This window comes from Aptenodytes patagonicus, chromosome 7, assembly GCF_965638725.1.
Source record: "Aptenodytes patagonicus chromosome 7, bAptPat1.pri.cur, whole genome shotgun sequence".
Classification (NCBI taxonomy): domain Eukaryota; kingdom Metazoa; phylum Chordata; class Aves; order Sphenisciformes; family Spheniscidae; genus Aptenodytes; species Aptenodytes patagonicus.
In genome coordinates, this window is record NC_134955.1 from 49260438 (window position 1) to 49279004 (window position 18567).

Genomic DNA, 18567 nt, shown 5'->3' on the forward strand with positions numbered 1-18567 from the left:
AACATACACAACAAACTTTCCTTTGCCACCACGTAGCTCATGCTTCAATGTCAAGAAGAGTCCTTATTAGAAGGGCAGCAATGTTATCTCCTGTGATAGTCATTCTTCTTATTGGTCTCTTGAGATAACGCTGCCCAAAGTTTGGCAGGGAGATTAAGGCAGGCCAGCCTCTTTAGCAATAGCCATGACTGCACTGAGTAAATACTGTATACTAAAACAGATTATAATGATGTGTCTTTTTTAAGATAATAGTAGAGCCTACTAGTTACCAGTTCAAAGTGGTTATGCTCTGCATGTAATTCCAATTTGAGAAACCCACATATTTCACTGTGAGGGAAAGGTATAAATAAATAAATATAATAAGGCCGTTTTTTAACTGGACATATTTTTAGAGTTTGAACGTTTTCCACTGAAACTAACTTTTGTTGCTGTTTTAGAAAATTGTGTCTTCAGATAAAATAAATATTTGCAGTTTAGGCTTATAAATTGTAAAAACATTTCTGCTTTATCTCCTTTTGTCATCTTTTCTGCTTCCTTTTTTTCTTCAAAGGAAAAGGGAGGATGAAAATAAAGACCAAATGGAGGAATAAGTAGTATGTCTAGAAATTCAAATGTTCTAACAAAATTTGGGTAATTAAATAAAACCACTGTAATTTTTTTATTAATTTTTCATTTTTCTACAGAAAATCTGAAAAGTTTAAAAGCCGGAATAATGTGCTTTCTTTGAAATCTTTGATATTTTTCTTTGAAAACAAAATTGAAATGTTGAACCAGCTGTTGTGTTCTCTGAAGTATTCTGGCCATTCATTGATGCTCTCCTTTCATGCACTGGGACAGTTCTCGGTTAGTGTGTGAGGCTCGATGTGCAAGAAGCTGTGCAAACCCTTCTGAAACTTTCAGAGCCCTGACGTAGGGATTTGCTGTGCATTCAGGCTGTCATTTGTACCCATCTATTTAGGGAGACTGTAATTAGGTTAACTTGTGTTCCAGTGTGAAAAAAGACCGTCACGATATCATGATACAGAACCACAAGCTGCTTGTTTTATCCAGCCTTAAAGCTATAGTATAGATTATCTCTGCATCCGGGCTGGTGTTATTTGAATTTCCTGGAGCTTCTTTCACTTATGTCATGCACTACATTCTGCTTTGGTACAGGAGCATGACTGATGTTTGGTGGATCAGCATAAACTTATTCATATTACTCATTCCCCAAAAAACTGCATCCGATTTCTGAAGGAGAGTCTTCAATTATTAATACTGTAAGGAGGTAAAGAGCAATTTGAGGATAATGATATTCATTCAGAGGAGCAGTGAGATTCCACAGAGATGAACAGGAACGTTGTAAAAAGCAGACACATCCTATTTCATTGTATTTTCTCCTTTTCTGGTCCTTTTTCTTGCTCTAATATAAGAAAACCTAGAACACGAGATAGCTACAAACACAGGGAATCCACGCCAGCATTCCTTATTTTCTTTTTCTGAAGTGCTCCCACATCCATACACGTGCTGTCTGCTTTGTTTTGTTGGTATAGTTTTCTTTATACTGTAGCCTGACAAGGCTGTGTCACTAGCATTGTACACCAATTTGCAGAATAATCTTTTGGATCCTGAAGATGTGTTTTGTCCTCAGGTGCATTTCTTTGTCTGTGAAAGCCAGTGCTCTAAGAGGTAAATGGCTCTGTTTTCACTATTATAATTTCTGGTGTATTTATTTTTAAACTGGCAACGTTAAATTTTCTACTGAGCTGGCTGGTAGTTGCCCTTTAAAAAGTTCATGAAGGCCATAGTCTATCCATAGCGTAGATATAGCAGAGACATTGAAAGGATGTGGCTACTAACTCTTTACACTATCATGCATGGACATAGGCAGGCCCATCAGTGAGGTTGAGAAAGCAGGTAATTTTTAATGATCTATTCAATATCTGCTTATCAAGAAGGTCAACTAAAACCAGCTTCTCCTCTTTTGATGTAAACATTCAGAAAATATATCACAAAGTGTCTGGTGAAATCATTCTGAGATTTTACCAGTCTTCAGAGAATCCCCTTCCTGTTACAGTGTAGTTTGGGTCTTCTTAAATGAAGAGGATGAAAGATGCCAAGAGGAATGAAACAGGGAATCTACTGGGAGAAGAAACAAGTCCAAACTCTGATATGGCAAGAAGGAGAACCAGGTGAGAAGAAAGGTTATCCAGGATTAGTGTTAAAACTGTTCAGGAGAAAAAGAAATGGCAATAAACTTTTAACCCCACAGGAACCTAGGTCACAGCTAGTGCAAAAGATTAAGACCTTGGCTTCAGTGGCAGCAGTGGCCAGGTGACTCTGTGATGTGCAGGGTATCCTGTTATTCTCTAAGGCCTGGGATGCCACACTCTTATGTGACTTACCATTGAAGCTGTAGTGAGAGTCTCACTGTAGGGACAGCTGCTGATCTCCATCACCTTATGCTTCTGTGTATCCCACCAACCAAAGTGCCCAAATGACCGTTTTCTAAAGCACTTAGTTATCCAGGCTGTGGTAAGGTTTTCAAGGAACAAGCAGTATTCATAGTGTTTTATGAGACTTTCACCCAGGCCGGCCTCACCAACTGACTGGCTGCTGCCTGGTTGCATCTGCCGGAATGGCTATTGGCTTTAGCCCCTTTCCGACTAAGGCTTCTTGGCTCCCTCTTTGCAGGCAGAGGTAAAAGGCAGGCAGTAGGAATGGAGGTGAGATCCTAGAGATCTGGGTAGGGTGTAGAGGTGCAGAAACTAGGAAGGTGGTCAACAGTTCAATCTGTCATACTGGCTTGCTAGCCACCATGCTGCTTTGGTTTTACTTCCTTTTATCAGTAGTCAGCTGTATCTGCCTTCCAAGCCCAAACTCCCATGCCATATGCTGCCAATACTGTCCTCCATCTGCATGAAGAACAGCCACAGACAACACCCGTAATAGCTGGCCACAGACATCCATCACCTTTATCTCTCCTTCAGTTTCTATTTCACACAATCAACCTGTTACAATTTAATTGACTCTCCCAATCAGCCAGTCAGGTGGGTAGATTGTGTAGGAAGGAGAAAAGCTGGGGAGTTGGGGCTATAGTCATATCATTGCAAAAAGATGAGATAAGGCACATCTTACTCTTATTTCCCTAAACAAAATGGCAGTTCTTTAAAATTTGATTTCTAAAGGCTATGATATTTATGCTGAACATACAGTATCAAGCTAAATCCTTTTTCAGATCTGGGTCCTCTGTAGGGCTTTCTCCTGAATACAAATGTCAGGGTTTGACCTATTAATTTCAACAGCATGCTGAGAAAATAATGAATGAAGAGAGGAACTGTGTTCTTGTACTTGGGTAATATTTACTGAGTGTTGCCAAATCATGGAGTGCTGGACAAAGGCAAGAAAATTTTTCCTTCCACTGCATAAGCACAAACAGTATAGTCTAATTCACAGCAGTCCTGTAGCTCTAAATTCCATTGGCACGTTACTCACAAAAACTCTGCCCTGACTGAGGAATAGACGTCTTAGGGCTGTTCCTGTACTGGTCTTAACTCTCATGCCCTGAGTTGCCTTTAGCCCAGTGCTCCTGATGGGTAGCTACAATGATTTACGAATAGAGGGTTGTCTGTAAAGGTGGTCCTTTGTCTCTTCCTGAAGGCCTGATGAAACATAGCTTCTTCCCACAGAAGCTAATGTGAATGAGTGAGTGGCCATAAGGAGAGGGAAGCTGAGTCAAGGAATGCATCCTCATGCTTAATTCACTTGTGTTTCTCTCCCAGTGATTTCAAAGTGTTAGAGAATCTAGAGGACCCTCATCATCTAAGGGCAGCTGGGATTGCAATAGGATTAGGCTCTCAGCAGAGCCCTAAGAAAGCAGTTTTCTTTGATATATTGGTTGTCCTTTCACATCTCATAATTTTTTTCCTAGAAGGTACAGAGGAGAAGATATCAGAAAGAGGTACAGAAGCTGAAATTGTGACATTAATCTTCTCCTTGCTCTCTACTTCTTCCCACACCTACTATGCCAAAAAATTAATCCTGGAAGTACTTCAGCTTTCTGTATGACATCCATTCCCAATAATCAAGTTTCAATTTGACATCAGGAGTTCTGACCTAACTAACATAATACAAACTTGGCAAGGGTCTCTGACTGATACCACTTTGCCAAGCAGCTTTACAGTAAGCAAATTCCACAACACAAAACAAATATGCAAATAGCCAAGTTGTAACTTTTTCCCAGCAGCCCATCTTGATTCAGTAAAATTCTCATCTTTTCTCCATAGGAAAATTCAGTCTCGGTTGTAAGGTGCTGTTTCCAACAAGGTTCAGATGCAGCCTTTTGACTTTTGGTGAAGATGAACGTAAAAATGCCTTTGGGATTGGAGGGGCCAAGTGCCACTCTGGGAGTAGAGGTGATCACGTTGAAGGGCCTAGAAATGGGCACCACAAAATACTAGAGACAGATCCCCCAACAGCGGATCGTGGAAAAACGTGCATTGAGCTAGATATAAAGGCTGTCAAGGAAAATGGGAGGATTCTATGTGAATTTATTTAGTAGTTAGTGCATCCTATGTGTATGTAAAACATGAATGTTTGAAATGTTTGGCAGCAAAGTCAAGGTAATGTAAATGACAAGGTACTGACCTAAGAAGTAAAGGACTTTTTAATTATTTGGTCTGTTCCTGTAACTTCTCCTGGTTCCTGCAAAATTTTGGCAAGTCATTTCTCTCTGTCTCTGCTTTCCAACATGCAAATGGTACTGGTTGGCGGCCTCCTTTTGTGAGCTGTGTGTTCAAAAGCACTGTGTGCTTCTCTTCTCTTTTTCCATCACTGTCTAATATTCCACTGTTCCTTACCAAGTAGAGCTCTGCCATAGAAAGTTGTTAAAATCTGCAGAGAAGTAAATTATTTTGGGTAATTAGGGCATTTTCATTAGAAATATGTTTCCTATACTGTTCACGTACTGTTCATGTATATTGTAATCTGTATTTTCTACTCCCATTCAAAATCTTAGGAAACCCCTTTGATTCAGGATTGGAAAAGCCTTCTGCTGGAGTCCAGCCACATCTCAAAAGCCACGTTATGCTTGCTTTAAAAAAAAACTCTGCAATTTAAAAAAAGCAAGCTTTGAAAAGCTAGAAAAAAACTGTTATTGAATCCAGGCGCTGTTTGTGTTTACATATACTTATATTTTCCTCATTATCTTGTTTGATTGGGGGGGCCTATTGAACCTTAGCTCAAGCCTCTTGATTGTCTGGTAAAGAAGACTAACTACTTTGTTTACAATATGCTGTTGATATTATATACAGTTCATGAAATCTGTTTCATAGATTTCAAAAGGAACATAGAACATAGACCCTGGATGCATTAGATTCTATTAGAATTCCATTAAAAAACCACACTGAAAAAGGAAAATATAGTAATATATAGTGCTTAGTCATATAATACCTTTAGGCATGTATTTTTGGAACACTCTGAAACCCTACAATACTGTTTATGATTAAGGGTAGAAGAGAGTTTACAAACAAATATAGTCTAGGTAAAACCAAGTTTAAAGGGATTAATTTTGTCCAAAGCCTCTTCAGCCCTTGCACTTCTCTATCTACTGCGCTTGGGTTAATTGGATGGTGGAAAGTTGATGTTTGTGATCACCTTTCCTGTCAGACAGCAGTGTCCTTTTTTAATGCCATCTTCTTGACAAGGGCTCACTTTTCTGCGGGTTATGGGTTGAGACAGACAGCCCTGATTGCTATTACAGAGTGATATATGCTGTGCCTTCAGCCCACAGACGTCTCACAATTGTGCTCTTGATAAGGAAGCCTAGTAGTTAAGGTACGTAGTTTATTCCATGCTGCCTGTAAGTATCAGATCTTTGATGCCGTATTTTGTGTAACTGCCACTTTAGCTTCTGTCAGCGTAAATTGTTGGCAATGTTACCCAGCGGATTAAAACTCCAAGGGAGACATTGTGAGATGGATGGAGATACATTTTCTCCTGGAAGACCTCTGCTTTTGAGCAAGTTGCTTGTTCTTGTGCCCTATTAAAATCTGACTTGCTGCTGCAGTCATTTCTTTATTGGGTGGATGTGACATTTTAGCAGCTGGTCACATTTTTTTCTGAAGAGTGAGTTATGTGGCAGCACTTAGAAACAGAAATGTGAAGGCCTGCTTTTAATCAGCCAACTTCTGTAATGCAGGAGGAGTGCAGCAGCTTGGGGATGCTTTGAGTTTAAAATGCAGCACACAGTATGCATTGGCTCAGTCCTTTAGAATAACATCAGCATTCAGAATGGTTCCTGCTTCTGCCCTAGTCCAGAATCATATCTAAAAGGTATCATTCCACAAAACTTTCCAGGGTATACTATTAATATTTTCAAAAGGCACCATCAGAATGTTTAATCCTAATTATATCTGGAGTTCACACCATCAGATAGGGCAGGTTTTCATGATGCGTATTGTAAGCTGGGGGAACAAATTAGCCATTTGAATAATGTATTTGCTAGTGAACCAATGGACAGGTATTACTTTCTGAATTCGGTTTGAATTCTGTTTCCCTAGGAAATGCCCCTTTTCAGCATGCTGCTAATTTCTGTTTCTTTACTTGCATTATGCTATCCATCCATGAGAGGGATTAACAGCCTCATGACTCGAGCTTCACCAGCCGTGTAACAACAATTGTTTTCCACAAATTGTGTGGCCTAAACACACCTACATGTATTTCTTGTAACATTTTACTGCCTGGTAATTGACTGGCAGTGTACTGTGTTTTCCTAGGTCATGGGAAGAAAAGATTTAACTGGGCACACAGTCCTATGCACTGACTAGCACAGAAGCAAGCCTCCCCTTTAAGACCGCTGAATATCACTGATTACTAGGCTTTGCTCAGCGGGTGTCAGATTTAAGTAAGAGCAACTAGATGTGCCACAGTGTTCCCCAGATTTTGAGGAAATGGGTTTAGGGTGAGCTTAGTGTAAGCCTGGTCATGGTAATGGTGATACTGTAGATCAGGATACTCTGCTTGATAGTAATTATTTGTACTGCAACAACGTCTGGAGGCCCCACTGGATACCAGGGCTCCACTGTGGTAGATAATATACAAATATGCTGTTTGATAAGCCTGTGGCTTCATAGTATAAAAAGACAAAATGGAGGGAGAGAAACAGAAGTGGCTTGTTCAAGGTACAGCAGAGCAGCAGTAAAAGCAGAAAAGAAATGTTTTCTGTCTTTCAACCATGTACTGCAGCTAGACTTGATTACCTTTATGAGTGAGTTAAAATTTGAAAGGTCTCAAGCCGTACTGATGATATCATCTTACATGAAATATGGAAACTTCTGGTGCAAAATTAATTCCTGAGTGTAATTCTGTTGATGTTGTGTATTAATGTTACCTAAAAACCTGCAGTGATACACAAAGCTCTTATCAGATGCAGGGTATCTGGGCTGAAAAAAACAAGGGGCTTCTGTATCTCATACATGCTTTTCTTTGGCCGAAATATCTTGTGTGTGATGTAGTACTTAATCACTCCTGACTCTGGTACAGCTGTCACAGAATTGAGCTTCTTGTCCATTTTTTTTGGCTTGCCTTCAGGATAGTTTTGTTTGTAAAAGAAACTTTTATTAGGCAAAAGGCAAAGATTGAAAGAGGGAAAGACAAAGGGGAGAGAAGGAGATAAGGTAAAAGTAAAGCAAGAGAACTGCATTTTCACATCCCACTGGTAACTCAGTATTTCTGTGATATTGCAAGGGTGTTTGGTCAAAAAAAAATTTCAAGAACAGGAAAGAATAAGACATACTTTAGTAGCAGGGTATTGCTGTGCTACAATTTCTTGTAGTACAGGCCATTAAAAAAGTATTATCTAATAGTCTGTGTCCGAAGGGCAGTTTGGAAAGCTTGGTAAGCTCTTAACAAGGAAATTGGTATACATTTTATTTGAGCTAAATAATGTAATGTGTCTCAAAACAAAGAGTAGAGGTCATCTTTCAATAGAAGGGACACTCCCAGAGAGCACTCCTGAATAAAACTGTTGGTTGTGGTGAATAAGCCTCACATGTGAGCCCCCGTGGTAGATTGTGGCCAAAAGATACGATGTGGTCTTTGAACATAAAAACCAAAGTGGCTGTGTAATGTCTGTAAACTAAAGTTAAACATTTCTGATGTCTACGTTTGAAGAACTGAAGTACATTAGTAAACTGAAGGAGTTTCGGGGCCATGGGGAAGATTAAATGATGGACTGGAAAACCTGCTTTCAAGTGAGAACTCAGAGAGCTGAGTGGTTTTCCCTTATGCTCTATAAAGCTGGGGCGAGAGTTTGCAGTCACAGAAAGATGAAGCTGGAACCTTAAGTCATCTGCTCTAGCATTTTCTTACTCTGAGGCAGGACTAAATACAGCAGCCTGGCCGTGGCAGATGTTTATCTGAACTACCCTTTCTAAACCTTCAATGAAAAAGATTATATTCTCATTAATCTTTGCCAGTTTCAGTGTTTCACCACTTTATAAAATGGATAAGAATCAGTAAGAACCTTCAAGAAAGTTTTGACTTGATCACAGTCTTACAAGTCATTTATAGAAGTATGGTGCTAGATGGTTTTTCAATATAGGAAGCAAAAGTTAAAAGAAATGGTAGTGATCTGCTTTTAAGGAACTGCTGAGCAGGAGGTTATAGTCACATTGTTGTGTTCAGTGGCTCTTGATTGACTTTCCTCCCATGAATTTGTCTATTTTTGAATGTATCTTAGGCATCTGAAACATTCTGTGACAGAGTTGCACAATTCAGTTATGTACTGTCTAAAAATGTACTTTTTTTGCTTAAACTTTATTACCAAATGATTTTATTACATATCTGTAGTTCTCTGAGTTATTAAAAAAAAAAAAGTGCTGAATCATCTCTATTTTTTATGGTTTTATACATACAATTTCAAGTGTGGTACTTTTTTGAACCTTTTATATCTCCTCTTTTTATTTTTGAGACAGCCTGTACAGATCTGTGTACTGTGTTCAAGAATTAAAGTCAAAGGTGCACCATTAACTTATAACAGAGATTTTCCTTTTGTACACTGTTCCTTTTCATTATAATTCTTGACATTCCACTTGCCTTTTTGACCATGTTCAGCACTGGGCCAATCTCATCAAAGAAGCAACTGCAATGACTCTGAGGCTTCTTACCTCAGCTGTAAATGTTCAAATCACAAATAAGTGTTGTTCTAAAATATATCCTATAGTTCAACAGAGAATCAATTCAGACAAGATATATGGCCTCATATAAAATTTTAGAGGAGACTAGATTATAACAATTGTCCTTTTTAGCCTTATAAATTATGTATCTGTGAGAATTGCTTCTTTTAAAAACCATGGCCCTGAAGGGTAGTAATTTCTATTTATTTTGTCCTGTGTGTGTATCGTTCTCTCTGATAAATAGGTTTGTAACTGGCATTTAGTAGATCTGGTTCAGCACCTTAAAGAAGCGGTATATAACAAAAAACAACCTACAGCTCCTTATAATAGCCCTCAAAAATCCACCAAAATTAGCTGGCCTGTGTACCTCCTTCTACCTTAATAACATTTTTTTTTTTCTTGTTTCAAGATAACTGTAAAGTGTCGGAACCCTGATTAAAAGCTTCCAAGTCAAGTGAGCTTCAGTGCCTGTCGTTTCTTTAACAACATTTGCTGCTTTTGTTCATTATTATATTTGCCAGGGTGGCTGTACTGGTTCTTGAGCATGCCTTCCCTGCCATCATTATTTGGATAAAGGAAGACTTCATCCAGTAAGCTGTCCCTTTACCCAACTCTAGAGTTTTGTATACATTGAATTCTGATTTCAGACTTACCTCCCAGTGGTATTAAAAATGGCATTAAATATGACCAGAGTGGAGTAGAAGTAACTACCTTATAATCTGTGCTGAATACAGGTTCTAATATTTCCCCTTCTTAAATCCATTGATATACATATACTGGAAAGGCCTGTCCAGCCATGCATTTAGTTCTAGTTGCAGCTCAGAAGGGTCCTCTAAGCACAGTGCTGGTTTTTACTACCTTTCTAATCAGTAAAGAATTTTCTGAGTTTCTGTTTACAGTGAAAGTTCACATAAAGTGATTTGATGTTGTAGTAATTAGTGAATGTCCTCTGTGGAATATACATCTATACCTTCAGTTCTCCTGGATACCTCATTACATTTGGCACTGTTGTGCAAAGTCCCCCAAACCACAGAAAGCGAGCGATCTGACAGCTGGACTAGCATCCAGAATCTAGTTTGAGGCAAAGCAAAAATAAAAAACAACCAGACAAGCAAGCAAACAAACAAACAAAAAAACCCAAAGGAAATCAAGCAAAGAAAGACTTAAAGAATAAAGTGGAAAAAATTCCAAAGAGGGAGAAATAAAAGTTCAATCTCTTTTTAAAAACATAGACTGCAAGTCTGAGGAGCCTAAGTAGAAGTAAGCCATTCCAGGAAGCGCAGTGCTTGGGGTTATAAGAAAACAAAGCAATTTTCCTGAATTTAGAGGGTAGCAGAGTTGAAGTGTATGTGTGTGGCATTTGTGGGAAGAAGGAAGTTTAGAAAACCTTCCTACAGTGCAAAGTGGCTTGTTGTATTACTGTAAAGCTTGCATCGCTTTCAAATGAGAGCAGCAAAGTCAGCAGTGATCTTCAGGAAGCAGTAACTAGGAATATTGTCTGCCAGGTTTGGGCTGATGTCTAGTCATGTTGGAACCAGCCAGGGCAGGAGGAGGCAGTCTGCACAGTTGTGACTATTCAAAAATGATGAAGTAAAATGAGTGTGAGAAAACACAGTTATCCTGGGATTCTAGTCGGATTTGAGTTATGTTTTATAAATGCTTTTTTTTTTTTTTTACATTTAGTTTCAGAAGAAGAAACAAAACAAAGATACTGGAATAAACTCTGCTTCCACTTGCATCAGTAGGAATCGAGTTTCTTCAACAGAATTGCTATCGATTCATATTGATGCAGCTGAGAGTAGGATTTGTCCTATTGCCTGGGGTTCTCTCTCTTGGTTTTTGAAATGAAATGCTTTCTGCACACAGGGAACAGCTATATACTTTCAGTCTGGATTATTTGAATTTTAGAATAAGAAAAAGAAGACCCAAAGGTAAAGCCCTTTTCAGAGCGTACCGTGCATGTGGCTGTTCACGTATGTGTCATCTCTAACACACTCCAACTGCAAAATCACTGCCACCCCCATTTGACTTTGTTTCCACCTGGTCTGCTACAGAAAGACAGATGCCTTCCAAATGTAAAGGCACAGCACAGAGTAAACAAAGGCCTGACAACTTGCATGGAGACAGACTCTAGTTCTCCTTGGGTGGAGGGAAACAAAAGAAAAAACATACCTGCAAAAATGACAGAGCTCAGAAATGTTCTTGAGGTCCCTTCAGAGGAAAGGAATGGGTTTGGGAGTTGAAAGTAGAAGCTGAGAAAACCTTAGGACTTCCTCCTCTTGGATTGTAGTTGCTCTCAGGGCTGAAAGAGTTAGGATTGTCAGGATATCATCAATGTTTAAGTAAAATATATCTGGATTTACAGGGCTTGTAGAGCTTGGAAAGATACTTGACTATCACCCCTCTGTCACAGATGAAGAATCTGTTTCACGGAAAGGTAAAAGAAGAAGTTGCCCAAAGTGAAATAATGCTTACGGACAAGCAATAGATTGCAGATCTCCTGATCCAGGCTGTAGATTAGCCCCTATATAATTTAATAATGTTCAAAATGTTTTGGTAACAATGCATGTAACAAGAAACTGTTGCCAGGAGCCTGTGGAAGGACATGGTGTAGAATAGAGAGGTCAAGGTGAGGCCTTGTACATTCTTTTTAGTACTTTGGGGGTTTTTGTTCTTATAATTTATCTACAACCATCCCATTATGTGATCATAATTATTTGCCTGAAGTCTTAGAGACATCATGGCAGAAGTTTATCTCCAGAAGGACTGTAAGTGAGGAAACGGTAATGTGGCTTTTGAGGGCAACAATTTTATGGGACAAATCAGCAAAAGACAAATTCTTGAGGAACTTTAAAAATCCTTTTTGGCACAGTAGCCTTAAATAAAGAAGGGGAGAAGTAAAATACAGATTGAATGCTGAGTTCACTACATTATTTATAAATAAAATGGTTCTCAGTTTTCCAAGATATAGTGCTAGCACTTGATGTCACTTGGAGGTTTCAAAAACATTAATTAATGGTCACTTTTTCATGGAAAGTGTTTAGGGCAGCCCAGTGTATACCGATGCAGAGAGGAAAAACGCACACTGTCTGTTAAAATTCTCTTGAACCCTTTTGGAGCATGTAACTTGCGTATTCTGTGTGGCTCTGCATGCAGCTTTTCCCTTGCTGTATGGTTAGGATTTTTTTTCTCTAACTACAAAATAAACATTACAGATAGTGGCTCAAAGGTAAACCTTTCTTTGTCACATACTTACTGGTCTAGTTAATACCTGTGTTTGGTAACATGGAAAGAAAATCTACAAGCTGAATGTAAGGGGAAAGGAATGAAAGGTCACGTCCATCATGAAGTGCTAAAGTTTAACAGTAAAGCTTGTCTTTCAGATTTAGAAGGAAGGTAGGTCTTGGTAAAAGCTGCTTTTAATGAGGTGTGGTAGTCTAGGAAAGCAGAATTGAAGAGATCTTGAAAATAAATCCTGGATTTGCCCCCTGTGTCCATGGTCACTGTTCTTTGCTGTAGGATTTTCTTTGTGTTTTGCTTCACTTTGTTTTTCTGCCAGGAATGCATAAACTAATTGTTGCTTTTTTCATACTGTCTGGTGCCCTGGAGATATAAAATATCACGAGTAAACTGTATCTTGAAGTCTGTGTGTGCAGTTTGGCTTCAATAGCCCTGCTTTTGGCGTATTGTATTATATTGTGTTTCATCCTGGTAATTGGAACAGAACCATTTTCATTACAAGCTCCTACTCAGTCCAAATAAGAGTATCAAAATCTGGCATAAAGTTGTGCTTCTGCAAAACTTGTGTTAAAGAGTCACAGGGAGCTCTCCCAAGGGGGGACTGAAGAAAGCTGGAGTAGGCCTTCAGTCAGGCCTGTGATTTTTTTTTTTTTTTGACAAATTTTTGCATTTCTCAGTTGCAACAAAGTGTTACGCTGCTTTTAGAAGGGCTGTGTTCCCTCGGGGGGAAGGGGTGGCGATCTGCTTGGGATGGGGAGGGCACCAGTTTGCTCATTTCCCTCCTCTCTCCAGCAGACTAAAGGCCACTGGCAGTGTGCAGTCCTATGCTTCCAGAATCTTATCTCTTTCCCAGTTTGCCCTCTTATCCATGGGTTATCACTAGCCCTTTAAATAGGGTTTTTCCTTCAAGCCCAGGGAAAGGGAATGGCGAAAGGTGCTATCTCCTTTTTCTCAAAGGAGAGATCGGAAACATTTTCGCCTTCTGCAGGGGAGATTAGCTAAACTTCCCACCATCCCTTTCCCTACTTGCAAGTTTTTATCTCTGCCTCATTAAGCCTGTAGGGCTTGAAGGTACACAGCTTTCACTCTGCTGAATACCTCTTAATCCCTTCCTCTTCTGTGGTGGTGGAGATCTGTTCCGTTAGACAAGGCGCAGCTCTTTATCTTACCTGCTTATGTTATGCCTTCACCAAGGTGGACTCTTCTCAGAGCGGCCGCAGTTTTCAAAAGATTTGATGTATTGATGGTGATTGAAAAGCTGTATGAGAGGTTGTCCGAGAGGTTGATTATAAGGCAGCACCTTGCAAAACCACATGGAGTCAGTAGCCAGGTTACCTGGTCAGTAGACATTCTTTGAGTCTTTGAGCAAAAATTAATCACTTGTTCTTCACTAATTGCTATGCAGATAAAGATAATTATATGGTTCCCAGCAAAAGAGTCACTAAAACAGTGTTGGGAGATCACTTAATTCATATGTCAAAGAAATGGTAAAGCTGTGCCTCAGCAATGGTTTTACCTGAAATAAATCTCTGTTCGCGGAAAACTCCCTTATTTTTGCGGTAGCATAAGAAAAGAAAGGTTGATTGTTTCCAAATGGTATCTGAGTTCCTGCATCTGCTGGGAGCAGCAAGCCACTTACCCCATGTTCCAGTGAAAAAAAATTATTGACATCTTGAAGGGAAGTCCATCCAAAGCATAGCAGTGTGAATGTACATGAGGCTGTTGATATCCAGCATACATTTAGCAGAATCTAAAATTTACCATTATAACGAGAGAAAAACCAGGGTGCTTACTGTTACAGTGCTAAGCTTCAAGTAGTTGAAGCACAGTCCAAATTTTTTAATGACCTCTTCAGCTCCAGGACTGTTTGTTTTCCTTTCCTAATAACAGTGTTGTAGTCTGAAGACCAGGGGGGGATGGTGTTAGGGAAAAAAAAAGTCCAAAAAAAGAAGGGTATTGAAGATATAAGGAACTTGTGATGAGTATTTTGGTATGAGTAAACTTTGAAATGTAAGGTAAAGTAGGAATCGGGAAAGGCCTCTGTGAGAAATGGGAAGACATGGGAGTTTTAAGGCAAAAGTCTGTTGATTCCAGGAGACAGGAGTAAATCCAGGAGAGGAATCTGAGGTGGCCCTCAAGTGCAAGAGGAGAGGTTTCTTTCTTATTGCTGAGATTTGCTAACGTGAATGTAGTGAAGTGAGCCAGGGTAATAGCCCTGAAGGATGGAGTCCTCTGCCCACCAAGCAGATTATGTAAGGTAATAACAGTAACAAAATTGTCTCTTGCCCCTTTAGTATACCTCAGTTTTGTTTTGAAAAGGCTATATTTGGATACGAGATGGCTATCTACTCTCTGTTGTTGTTTCTTCCTTGATTTTTCTGTTGAGAGGGTTAACAAAGCTATTGCCAATTTTATGGTATGGATAGCTAGCAAATGTATTGGCTTCCTATATGATACATTTTAGTTCTGCCTGTCTGCACCAGATTTGAATCCGTGCAGTACACCTAATAGGCCTTCATAAATGTTGACACCAGCGTACTGTGCCTCTCCTTGTTGTGGGCTTGAAGATGCATTCCTGTTAATTGTATACTGTACAGTGACGGGAATTTCTGGCACTGTTTAAATCAGTAGTATTAAATGTGGATATCTAATCTGAATATACTCTGGGTGTGTATTTTACAACCTAAAGTCATTGAATACGGTCATTACTTGGAACTACATGACTGGTGCTGCAGGAGGTGTTATGGTTAGTACAACTGGCTTTGCCCGCTTTTCCCTTTCAGTCAGTGACTGGTGGAAGTTTTGGGAAAACACTATGGAGGACTGCTTTATTGGTAAGGCACTGTCTGGGGTGTGATGTAGAAAAGTAAAAGACTGTGGCCACTCCTGTCTTTTGAAAGTCTGGAAGGTTTTCCATTTAGTTTAAGAGCAATTAGCTTCCCTCAGGTGGTCAAAGTTAAAGTTGGCTAATTACATTTTTGCTCCCTTCTAATCCCATCCATCCTGTAACTGCATTCTCCCTGCTGGATCCCACGGTTATTTGTTTTGGGGTGGGGGCTGTTTGTTTCACAAGCAGAATAACAGAACAAACAGCTGTTGGGATTCAGCCTGCCTGTGGCTGTATTTCAGATGACAATTGAACAAGTGACTACTAATAATCAGTAGAGATGTTGCTCAAATAACTATTTATCCACGTCTCCTGGTTTTTGTTGCCTGATTTCTCACCTGTCTTCTGTGATGTTTTAAGGGAACAAATGAATCACTGTGTTCAGGTGAATACTGTAAAGAAGAGTGCAAAAGACAATGTTTGTATTGAAGCAGAGCCAATGAAATGTGTCCTGACAAAGCTCTAAACGACGATTCTGTGTATTCTTCAGTGCCATCTACCAGCACAATTACGCATTAGAGATTTATAGGCCAAGAACATTCTCCTACTAGGCAGCAATTTACAAGCATTTGTTTCTTTTTTGTTTTCTTTTAGGAGCAAGGCAAGATTGGTGTAGTCTTCAATATTGGCACAGTGGACATCTCTATTAAAGAGGAAAGCACACCTGTAAATGATGGCAAATACCATGTGGTACGCTTTACCAGGAATGGTGGCAATGCCACACTTCAGGTTGACAGCTGGCCAGTGAATGAACACTACCCAACAGGTACATACTTTTTTCTCTTTCTTTCAGTGTATCTATACCTACAAACTAATGTTTAATAACAACTGGTTGCTATATAAATCTTTGTTGCTTCATCTCAACAATAAATTGACCAGCCTGCTGGTGCATATTCTGTCTGTTGGAAAACAAAGTAACGGTCCTTTACGCTGGAAGAATAAGCATGCCAACTGTGCGGTATGATGCACATAGATCCTGCTATTTCAGAGGTCGCTAAGTGAATCCTGGTTCTGCAGAGAGTTACAAACTGATTCAACAACAAACTTGGTTTTGCTACTTGTGATATTTTCTAATTATTTAAGGGAGAAAAATTTTGGACAGACTTTATGAAAAGGAGAGGTGACTCTAGCCACACCCAAGATCCTGCCTATATAGATATAGAGTTGAAGTGTAAGGAATGTGGAAGATAAAGCTGCAAGTATTTGAACAGACCTTATGCTTGCCTCATAATTTTTCATCGTCTGAATTTCATTCTCTCTTTTAGGTTTGCAGATACAAAGGTTGACACACAATCTAGCCAAAACTGTCAACTCTTAGTTGACTTTAGGTCAAAATGCAGTGGAACAATTCAGTATCTCTTCGGAAATCATCACCCTAAATCCACCAGGAATAGTGAACAACTGGCTCTTGAGTCACTGTCCCATGTTTTATCCCACCACTGGCAAATCACAACCTCGTGATACTATATGTCACCATGCTAAGAGGTCAAACTCACTCCAAGTGCAAAACAGATTGCTGTATGTGATGTTGACAGTGCATAAGGTAGCTGAGGCTTGGTGATGTGGATGGTTACAAAAGGCAGGAGGAGCACAAGGAAAGAATTCCAATGTTAACCACATTCTTCTTATTCACATGTTGTTGTCTAAGATTAAGCCATGATCTTCTTGTTGGTTTCTAGTATTAAGTCTAGGCAACTTCCAGTTCTTCCTTTCTAGGTTGTACATAACTGACCTGGGACAGAAGGAATAATTCTGTGATAAACATGAGGCAATTTGCTAGTAGTGCAGGAGTTGCCCACAAGCCACTTAACCTCAAATTACGAGAAATATCCTAATTGTTTATGCAATGTTACACTAATAAATTACTCCAAGGGCATAATTTCATTTCTTCCACTCACTCAGTGCACAAGACAGTTTTTAATGTGAGTGATCTATCCTGTGGTGCTCTCTACCACATATTCAACATGACACTTTGTCAGTGTTTTGGTGATGTATATGCAAAAGAGTACATTTTAATAATTATCCTTATTTCTGTGAAATAGTTGCTTTCGAAGAACGCCATGATAGACAGCTGAGTTAGATTTTAGCTCTGCTATCCACTGGTTACAGAGGGAAGTGTAGCTAGGAGAGGCTTAAACTGAGCATCTTCTGCTTCTTTAATCAGTTATTTTGTGGTAAAACACCTCTGATCCAGTCGGCAGCCAATTACAGTCAGTAAAAACCCCATGAATAAATTTTCTTCTTATATTACTTGCTGTAGTAAGTCCCTGGTGTAAATAAACAAAAAATTCAGCCCATTGCTTTAGAGATTTTTTTTTTAAAGGGAAAATAAATCACACCCAGAGACTACCTCAGTACCCTCTGCTTCTGTCTTGGCTAAAGATATTCCTGTGTTTTCATTAGAAGATGTATGATTTTATAGAATCAGCATTAATCTTATGTTCTGGGCTAGTATTGAGTATATGCAGTTGTACCCCAAGGGAAAAGGACACCTTTATATTCCAGGCGCCTTTTCCTTTCCGTGCATGTATGTCAGTTTCTGGCTGTTTGTAGATGATGAAGTTTTCAGCCTGTCCCTGTGAAAATAAGGCTTATGAGATCATACTTCGCGTGTGTGCATGTGTCTCCCTTATTTTTTCTAGTTTCTTTGAAACCAATTTTTTAGCTGAATTTAAAAAAGGGGCAAAAGTCAAAAAAATGAAGATCCTACATGGCTAGGGAAAATAACCAAGGGAGGAGGGCAGTGTTCCAGCCCTCCCAGAGGAAAGGACTGTGGCTCGATCTCAATTCACGTTAAATACCAGAATATCCATATAATAAAGAGGCATTATGAATGCCTCAGGTTCAGGAAGAGTTTAAATGAGCCAATAACTACAGGAAACCAATCCTTATTAGTTCAATTTTCTGGGCAATTAATGGTTTAAAAGAAGATCAAACAGGAGCTTTTGAAATGAATAATTTGTTGTCTTTCACAGACCAAGCGCGCACTAGTGTTTCTCGTACCAAGTACAAGACCAAACCAGCGTTCAGCAGAGTTTCAATTCTGTAAAAAGCTTTGTGGTTGGGTTGACCCAGGCTAATCCAGCGTGTTTCAGCTGGAGACTGCTGAAACTGAAATTCGTATCAAACTTGTGTAATAATAGATAAGGAATCCTGTATTTTATGCATAGGATCACTTCAATTCTGGAAACAGTTATTTGTAGTGTTTGAAAAACATCGTATTTGTAGCATATGCATGTTTGGGCACACTGTGTTGTCTCTAATATGAACAATTTCATGTGTAGT

General features: G+C 39.3%; 1 protein-coding gene across 24 annotated transcripts in view; it reads left to right on the plus strand.

Moving 5' to 3' along the window:
* NRXN3 (neurexin 3) overlaps positions 1-18567 on the plus strand; it is a 1062297-nt gene that overhangs the window by 901563 nt on the left and 142167 nt on the right. For all 24 annotated transcript variants that reach the window (XR_012995937.1, XR_012995938.1, XR_012995939.1 and 21 more), the window contains one exon: positions 15877-16048. Coding sequence is in view for 21 of the 24 variants with exons in the window: in XM_076345216.1 (XP_076201331.1) it covers positions 15877-16048 (172 nt within the window). In the remaining 3 variants the exon portion in view is untranslated. The remainder of the gene's footprint in view (positions 1-15876; positions 16049-18567) is intronic.